The 9,454-nt window shown below is 30.9% G+C and overlaps 1 protein-coding gene across 1 annotated transcript; it reads right to left on the bottom strand.

The window, feature by feature from the left end:
• Positions 1-1,846: 1,846 nt before the first annotated feature.
• Positions 1,847-5,898, bottom strand: LOC109340475 (MOB kinase activator-like 1A). Its single transcript, XM_019578183.1, has 7 exons — positions 5,622-5,898; positions 4,296-4,344; positions 4,097-4,205; positions 3,845-3,938; positions 2,986-3,119; positions 2,708-2,871; positions 1,847-2,055 (listed from the first exon to the last, which is right to left on the bottom strand). The coding sequence occupies exons 1-7, from the start codon at positions 5,645-5,647 to the stop codon at positions 1,984-1,986; spliced, it is 648 nt and encodes a 215-aa protein (XP_019433728.1). The 5' UTR covers positions 5,648-5,898; the 3' UTR covers positions 1,847-1,983.
• Between the last annotated feature and the right edge of the window lie 3,556 nt (positions 5,899-9,454).

The following is a 9,454-nucleotide window of genomic DNA, read 5'->3' as shown; positions in this document are numbered from 1 at the left end:
TATAATTTTTTATATTTCAAAATTACCATTTTGTAACTCCTCTATTAATAACTATCATAAACTTTCAAATATTACTTTTATTTTTTCCTACAATATATCATTATTTTCTACATATTTTCTTCTTTTATCATTTTTTTTCTTAATTCTATATTTGATTAATTTTTTTTACTGTTTTTGTCTCTATTGAATTTCTATGTAATAGGCACGAAGTACTCGGATGGACATCTGCTGTCCCACCATTCTATGTGCTACTGCTTCTGATTGGTCAGAAAAATAATTAATTATTAAAATTTTAATTTATATATATTTTTTCAACCAATCACAAATAATGACATATGGAGTGACGCACTTTGTGGGAAATCAATTATCCTCCCCGAAGTACTCATATTATATATCTTGTAAATTTTCCTTCCAGATGAGTTGTAGAAAAATATATATTTTTTCACCAAGATAAACTTCTACGTACAGTTGAGTGGTCCCACTACTTTCCCACCATAGCTTTGATTAATTGGCCATTAATAATGTACCCATTACTTAATTCATATCAATTAGGAAAATATGTTTAAGAGGAATTTATATATATATATATATTGATAGTATAAGAATTTTTTATATTATCACTGTAATATTTATTATTGTCTTTCAATTATTATTGACTCTTAGATAAAAATAATATAAATAAATAATGAATAATACACTGATTATATATAAATCATTGCATGCATATATATTAGACTCATTTTTCTGCCCAAGTATATATAAAGCTTGAATACATTTCATATTTGCTAAGTCACCACTACATTTACTCTTTTTATTTAGTTTTTTTCTGTGTTTAGTATTAACGTTACTTTAAGGCTAAACTGATTAGCTGCCAAGTTTAAACTAAAATAGACAATTTGGATCATTTTCTTAAAATACTATGAATTTAAAATTTATGTATAGTTACTGTAAAATATTTTATATTGCCAATATATCACTCATTGTTGATTTGTATTACTTTTGTTTGAGAATAACGATAATTAGTATATCAATAATAGATGATTTGCTAACAGTGTAAAAAAAAACATTTATACTATAAGCATATCCATATTAAATTCAAATTCTACAGAGTAGATTGTTCAATATATATGTGATCATATATTTATCAAACTTTTAAATAAGTCCTTCAATGAAAGGAAGTATAGAATGACATTTTATCAAACTGGAAAATGTTATTCCTTTTAAATTTTAATGCCATTATAATGTTCCATTGGGTTTTACCGACCAGAAAAAGATATATATATATATAGATAATATAAGAAATTTTTATACTATCATTATATTATTTACCATTCATTTTTAATTATCATTAAATTTACATTAGATATTATCATTGATTGTGTTATGATGAATAATACACAAACTATATATAAATCTTTATATTATCAATATATAGAAATACTACACTTTACCAACATTAGTCAAAACACAACAATGAAACATTTACTAGAAAAACAAAGAATGGCAATAGGATGAGATAGAAGTGAGTAGTGTTTTCTCTTATTTATACCCACACTTATTTGTTGATACATGTATGACTAGTGAGTATTTCTGAATACCTAATAAATTTTTAAGTTTAATTATATATTTATATATTTTATAAAAATTAAAATATATATATAAATAATTATTACATGAATAATATAAATATAGCAAATTTATCACTATAGTTCAACCATTAAAATTTATTATTAAATAATAATAAAATATATATAAAATATTTAATTAAAAGTTAAATTTTAATTATGCGGGTACCAACTGGTCTGATATTTTTGCTATTCTATAGAATCCATCACACCAATGAACATATAAACCCAAAGGGTGGCTAAGGATTTTTCATTAAGTATATTCTACAAAGCAATATAAACACACAAATATATACACTATACCCCAAAATTCAAATGTCTAATCTCCCTAAAAAATAAAGGGAAATGAAGAACAACACTAAAATTGTATAATAGATTCAACAAGGTCCTGAAGAGGGGCCAACTCTGCTTTATCAATCAAATGGAATTCCTGCAAAAGGGAATAAAATGGTGAAGTTAAAACCAAAAGCATGTGTTCTTATTTCTGTATTCAACTCCTATATTCTCACACTACTTTTTTACACTTAGCTAATGATATATAAATTTGTAGCTAGTTGAGTGTATTCGATAGTTAATGTAGAAAGACTTGTGTGAAGACATATTTATGTAATGATAAACAATAAAATCTTGACAACACGAGACTCCCACCTGATAGGGTCTTTGGAGGGTAGATGTATGCAGTTTTACTCTCGTAAGTAAATAGATTGTTTTCAGGATTGAAGTTTTGAACCCCATGACCTCCAAGTCACAAGGCAAAACAACCTTACCATTGCGCCGAGACTCTCGTGGTCTTGAAGACAAACTCAGAGAAAAGTGCAGATTCTATGTTTTGGAATCATCTGCATATCCCTCTGATGCTAAACCAATAACTAGTCATATGCATTCAATACATGCGATTAATAACGACATTACACGTCATTAATCACACGTAAAAAATGGTGTAAAATCGTAGCGAGATGATAGTGTTGTTCTACATTTGAATCGGGATAAAATGGGAGGGAGCAATGCGAATTGCGAAAGGCAGAACCAAAAGAGAAAGAAACAAATGCATCAATGAACTCTTTATCTTTATAACCACTTACCCAAGTAAATAAAACAAAATGCTTGAAACAAGTATTCAGATGAGCTTCTTCCTTCAAACTCACTATCTTCTGAAAATGTGAGTGATAGATGTGAGCATATACACGGAATAATCTCTTCAAAATTGTCTTGACGACATCTCGGAAATTAGCCGGAAATGGAGCCCCTGCAGCAGTGAAGCAATCAATTAAAACAGTATAATGATTCATATAATTAGAAAGTAACAGTCCAGAAAATTCAGCTAAGTGGCCCACTAGCTTTACTGATATGTTAAACATACCTAACTTTTGAGGAAAAATTGTTTCATCATCTAGCTGAGATTCAATCCAATCCATCAAGTACTCAACATACTTCGGAGCAGATACCTCGATCGGTTTCTTGATAGTAACACCATCAGCCCATCTATACTCGTACCTATTGAGTTTATTGCATTAAATGATTGCCACATATATAAAAAAATTGATGTACGGTAGTGTAACCTCAACGGAATTGGTACGCACTCTCTCGTTCATGATATTCTGTGCAAAATAAATTCTCACGGTTTTACAGTTGAAATTTGCTTATGGATATGTTAAATCAACTTGGAAAATCTGTTTAGATTCTAACTATGCACAATGCAAGCACCTTAGAAGTCGAAACCCGTAATTTCCCACATAATTCTGCACTAAGGTAACCTTATGTTAGTAAGAGTTAAGTTTCTGACATTATCCATTCCACCAACAATCACAAAAGGTACATATTTTTGCCCATTCCTCCAGATATTAGCTCGGCGTAGTAATTTTCAGACATGGTGTTTCCGAGCACAACGTCGAGCAATAAATGATGACATAAAACCTGTAACTCTAATACGACCATATCTGTTTGGCATCAACCCTCATCAAAATTGTTGAATCCATTAAAAGAAACTAAACTAAGCAAATACTATAATAATCAGATTAATATATAATACCATATCTCGATGTTACTAATTACTTTTATTGTAAGAAGTTATAAGTCCGTAAAATTTATTGCGGTTAGGTATAAATATATTGCAGACATGCCAAAAAGAGAAAAAAAAAACACATGATAGCTAATCTGATCTAGCTGCAGGAAAACTATGAAACTAAAATAAGAGGAGTGGGTTGAAGGATCAAAATTACTTTGGTCCTGCGGTCATTGTTGGACAGTTGTTCGCTGTACAAAATTCGGTAAGTGTACCGAACAGGATATTCACTTGATTAAAGAAGTCCACAGCTGCACCGAAAAACAATAGCAATGAGCAAAGTTTTATAAGCAATTTTGCAGTGAAATATCGTTTACGGATGACAAAGAAATTATACGTGTAAGATGTAACATCAAACAATTACGAAGAAGAGCTTAAGAAAAAAACTCGATAGATTAGAGATTCTTACTGTTTACAGCTAGCCATTCGTTAATATCTTCACCGGGAGGCAATTTAACAGCATCCCTCAAGTTTCCACTACCTAATGTAGCATCTATGTGTTTTTGAAGTTGAGCACCCTGCATTTCGTAAACAAAATGCGTAAATTAAGACTCAACTTACCAAATGCGGACAATAAAGAAAAAGTACAAAAGAAGTAAAAGACCAACCTTACTTCCAGAAGGAGCGCTCTTTTTTGGACGAAATGTTTTTTGGTTTCTACATGATGGAATAAAATTTGGTTATTACTGAACAGTCGTAAACAGAAGGAAAAAAAAAAAGCTTAGCATGCTATGAGCCACCCCGAAACAAGAGGAAAAAACCAAAAACAGTGAAAATAATCAAATCAAACAATTCATTTTCCTTAAGAAAAGGGTTGCAAGTAGAGAATTGTAGATCGGAATGATTTGACAAATACAAGTATTTCCACTAGTTATCTTTGCCATCTCACGGATATCTCATATGTATTGCTTCACGTTCATCAACCATAGTTTTGAAATGGTTAACGCTGACGGAAGCTTTACGTGATTATGAATGTTAAGCGGCGTAGTTACATGTTCCCTTTTACACATTTCTTGAATTGTCATAACCAAAATGTAAGTTTTTAAAAAGTCAATCATATGTAACAATATACGAAGTTTCACGACATAATATTCCTCGACATTTTGAGCAGCCTATATGTTAGAGAAACAGCTAAAACTAAACAAATGCATTCTTGTTACACCAAGTCAGATATGAATGAATGACCAGCTAAAAAACACACAAGCATATGTGACATCATAAAACTACCCACAGTCCCGGACAACAATATCTTTCGAATCCTCAAATTTACATCCTCGGACAGCAGAACCTAATACTAATGTGACACCAGTTTGAAAATATTAACATCATTCTGATTTCGATTCGAATTATCTGTCTCGAATCTTCGAACTAATTCCTATTAGCATATTCACAAAGAGATAAAATCACATTGCTTCTACACAAAGTAATCATCAAATTGAAGCGCACACCGATTTCGCAGCCATATTATCAACACATGCAATCATGATGCATGTTATAGTTCCATGATCAATCATCTTATTTCAGATTAAAAATATAACTAGGTTCAAAGGGATTAACAAAACTCTCTTCTAATCAAACAAAAGAGAAAAATTCGGGGCCCATTTGTATGCTTGTTTGGTTAAACTTTGACTAAATCATTTATCTATCTCAGCTTATAGAAAAAGCTGAAGTTTTCAACTTCTCACACTAAAATTTCAGAAAAACTACTCTTTGAGAATCACTTTTTTTTTTAATACAAAACAAACAGGCCTTAATTTTACAAACAAAAAATCTAGGACAGCCTAAAAAATCAAAATTCTAGTTCATCCTCAAAAGGGTAAATAAAAAAAACACAGAAACTTAAGGTAAACAAACTAATATATATATCATATTTGAAATTTAAAAACATTAAAACACAAAATCTAAAATGAAAAATTGAAACTTGAATGTGGTACCTGATTCCAAGACCAAAGAGACTCATGGTGCAAAAATCCCAAGTGTCTCTATTTCTTGAAGATCCAAAACTCCAAAGGGTCTCTTCCTTGTATCAAAAATTGAAGAATGTCCAAAAACAAAGTTGATATGTATAAATATAGATAGAGACAAAGATAGTGTGAATGAATCCTTGACCTCCCTATGTGCCAGTCTGTCAAACTCACTCTTCCAACCATAGACTCCATTTGCCAACTTGCTTCATCATCCTTACATCTCATCTCCTTCTTTTTCCATTCTCCTACCACTTTTCTTTCTTTATTAGTATTATTATCCTTATTTGATTTTCCATTTTAGGTATATATTGTTAATTTATTATACTTTTTACTATTTCTTTCAAATTAATAATTTGATATAAGAATGTTGATATAATGATAGAGATGACATTTACTCGGTCAAGAAGTAAGTTAAAAAAACTTACGTCATGTCTTATTAAGTCGTGTTATGAAAATTTAATAGTTCAGATTAACTACTAATTCAAAACATGTGAACCATTAAATTTTCATAGAATAAATAACTAATATGTGAATTAAGTTTTTTTTAATTTATAGATCCTCTAATAAAGATATTGGTAAAAATCTTAGATTATCCTTTATGAATTTTTTAATATGACAAAAAATATGTCATCATTCTAGAGTAAGAAGTTAATCTCTTTCAGAATATATGATTGTTCCTTCCAACAACAAGTGTTGCTGCCACATACCATCTTTTATGAATTTGGAGATATATTTAAATGCTTAATTTCAATATACATTAAAGAATTAAAAATTGGTTGTCACAATGTATATTATTTTATGGATGATATTATCTTAGTTGGATAATCTGAAGTGAATTAAACTAAAACTAAAAAAACGTGGAGAAAAATGGTGAAACACATGGTTTTTTTTATAAGTTGAAGTAAGAGAAAATATATGAAATATAAGTTTAACATAAGGCAAATAAATTTTAATAATGAGTAAAGATTGGAAATCATATTTTACAATAAGTCATTGTATTTAAGTATTTTTGACAAATCATACAATATGATAGGAAAATTGAGGAACATATACACCATAAGATTTAAGCAGGTGGATTAAATGTTGGAGTACATTATGTGTCATATGTGATACAAATGTGTCACACAAACTTAAGGATAAATTTTATACCACAACTACAAGACTAGCTAGCAACGTTATATGTAATTAGCAAGTTACTCGTGCATTTAAATGGGGTGGTATTTTTTTGAAAAATGTTTAAAAAAATAAGTTACTCGTGCATTTGCATGGGGTGGTATTTTTTTGCCGCATAGTTAAGAACACATATTACATGTACTTTCACATGGTTAATAACACACATGTAACTCGTACATTCACATGGTTAAAAACACACATGTTACCTATGTATTCGTATTGTTAAGAACAAACATGTGACCCGTGTATTTTAATAGTTAAAAACACATATGTTATTTGTACATTTATATTGCTAAGAACACATATGTACTCATGCATTCGCATAGCTAAAACACATATTTACATGTACATTCGTTTTGTTAAGAACAAACATGTTACTTGTATTACTAATGCAAGTACAAATTTATAAAATGATTAAGTATTTATTATTATTACATTACCTTCACACAAAACATATAATACTCATATAATACTCTTACTCATTATTCCATTACATTTAAACAAAACATATAATACTCATATCATACATGACATACAATGTATAGTCATATTCATACACTAATTATTATAGCACAAACAAACAAAACATTGCATATAACCAATCACTCAAACATGTATCTCTACATTATTCTTCCAATAAGCACAAACAAACAAAACATTACATATAACTATACATTCAAACATACGTATCTACATCGTTCTTCCGATATGCACAAAAAACAAACAAAACATGTTGTTGTTATTTGTGATCAAATATCTGAACATCTATGTTTTATGATATGCATTGATATATTTGCTATATATATATTGTGTTGGACAAAATCCTATCTCTATGTATGCTATATATATATATATATATATATATATATATTGTGTTGGACTCTTAGCTTTTCTACTTTTTGATGAAGTCAAAAGGGGGAGAAAAGTTGGGAAATTGCCCAACACAATATATATAGCATACATATAAATATGATTTTGTCCAACACAATATTTATATAGCAAATATATCAATGCATATCATAAAACATAGATGTTCAGATATTTGATCACAAATAACATGTTTTGTTTGTTTTTTGTGCTTATTGGAAGAACGATGTAGATACGTATGTTTGAATGTATGGTTATATGCAATGTTTTGTTTGTTTGTGCTTATTGGAAGAATGTAGAGATACATAAAGCAAACGATCTTCAAGTTTGAGATGTCTAGCAAATAGGATATCTCTATTTTTAGCAGTCTCACCGAAGCCCTGTTGCTTATGCATTTCTATTTCCTCTTTAGAAATTCTACACAGAGAGTGGTAGAAATCCTTTTGATCATAATTATCCCATTCACATACAAGACTGAAACCTGTTATGCTACCTTGATATGATATGTTACAGAACAATGAACTAAATGTTTTCAAATCCAAAATATTATCTTTTCCTTTCACATAGGAAGTAAGACGATTTTTTCGAAAGTTCATGTTACAGTAAAATACTCGAACAAGTTCAAGATAAATGACGTTAGTTTTACAGCAGATGTCAAAAAGATTTTGTTGCTGTAAAAGATAAGGAAAAAGAAAATTTTCATACTCAAAATTTCCTACATTACCGTATTTCAGAGTAAAGATGACTCGACCATGAAAGTGCTTCTCAAAGACTTTACGTTGCTCATTATTCTTGTCAAATCCAGAGGGTTAGACTCCAAAGATGAAGTTCATTGGTTCCTTTGAGTCACATTTGTGTGTTGCTTCTTTGATCCAGAAGAAGAAGCCATGGATTGAGGTTTTTGAGTTTTTAGGTTTTTGGATTTTGGAGATTTGGGGGTTTCTGATTTAAGCTAGTAAATGTAACGCCCCGAAAAATACTTCTCAAAAACGTTGCGGAAAAATTGGTATTTTTTTTTTGAAATGAATTATATAAAATTTGCATCCTTTTCAAATCTTCCTTTTCTGGGACATCACTTTAAGTAACTCGAATGCGGAAAATCAACTTATCGTTATCGAATGATAACTTAACCTGATTCACAATTTCCTGAATAATACGATGTATATAATCGGTTAAGTCATAGTTAGTTCATACGGACTAGGTCAACAAAGGCGGAAACTACATCGCCACTAACATATACAAAATCAAAAAAAACACAGCCCCCACCAAAAACAAAAAGGGGACATCGACTGGCCCACAAGCTGACTCAAAAGATTCCAGGAATATTGGACCCCTCACTCGGGTCCTCCTCCTCTTCTGATTCAGACACGAGGTCGATCACCTCCACCGAGCACCTACATTGACGAGCTCAACGACCTCGTCCTCCTCCTCCTCTTCCTCCACTTCATTATGCCATAACCCAACGACATAATTCGGAGGAAATGACATTCTCAAAACCGGAGTCTTCTTGCATGGACCTCCTCCAAGACCACTGCTCCTCTTGGCTCTACTGGATGACGGAGCATCCAAACAATCTGGCCACGTCCTATAACCGTGGGAGGGAACAACGCCATCACTCCTGTCTGGCGGGTATTGAAGTCCAACCTCTGGAGACATCAGCCTCTTTGGCGGCAAGGTGAAGGAAGTGTCAATGTAGGTTTCGGGTTGAGGGATCATCATCGATGACCCGTTGCACACCATGTGCAACGACAGACCGCAGG

Source organism: Lupinus angustifolius, unplaced genomic scaffold (assembly GCF_001865875.1).
Source record: "Lupinus angustifolius cultivar Tanjil unplaced genomic scaffold, LupAngTanjil_v1.0 Scaffold_181_12, whole genome shotgun sequence".
NCBI lineage: Eukaryota > Viridiplantae > Streptophyta > Magnoliopsida > Fabales > Fabaceae > Lupinus > Lupinus angustifolius.
Note: the sequence above shows the minus strand (reverse complement) of the source record. Positions and strands in the feature narration are given on the sequence as shown.

Excerpts from the sequence above, each read along its gene's own strand:
- LOC109340475 (XM_019578183.1), bottom strand. The coding sequence starts at position 5,647 with ATGAGTCTCTTTGGTCTTGGAATCAG. Across the intron at positions 4,206-4,295 it reads GCGCTCCTTCTGGAAGTAAG|GGTGCTCAACTTCAAAAACA; the intron begins GTTGGTCTTTTA and ends TACGAAATGCAG. Across the intron at positions 3,939-4,096 it reads CGAATGGCTAGCTGTAAACA|CTGTGGACTTCTTTAATCAA; the intron begins GTAAGAATCTCT and ends TTTTCGGTGCAG.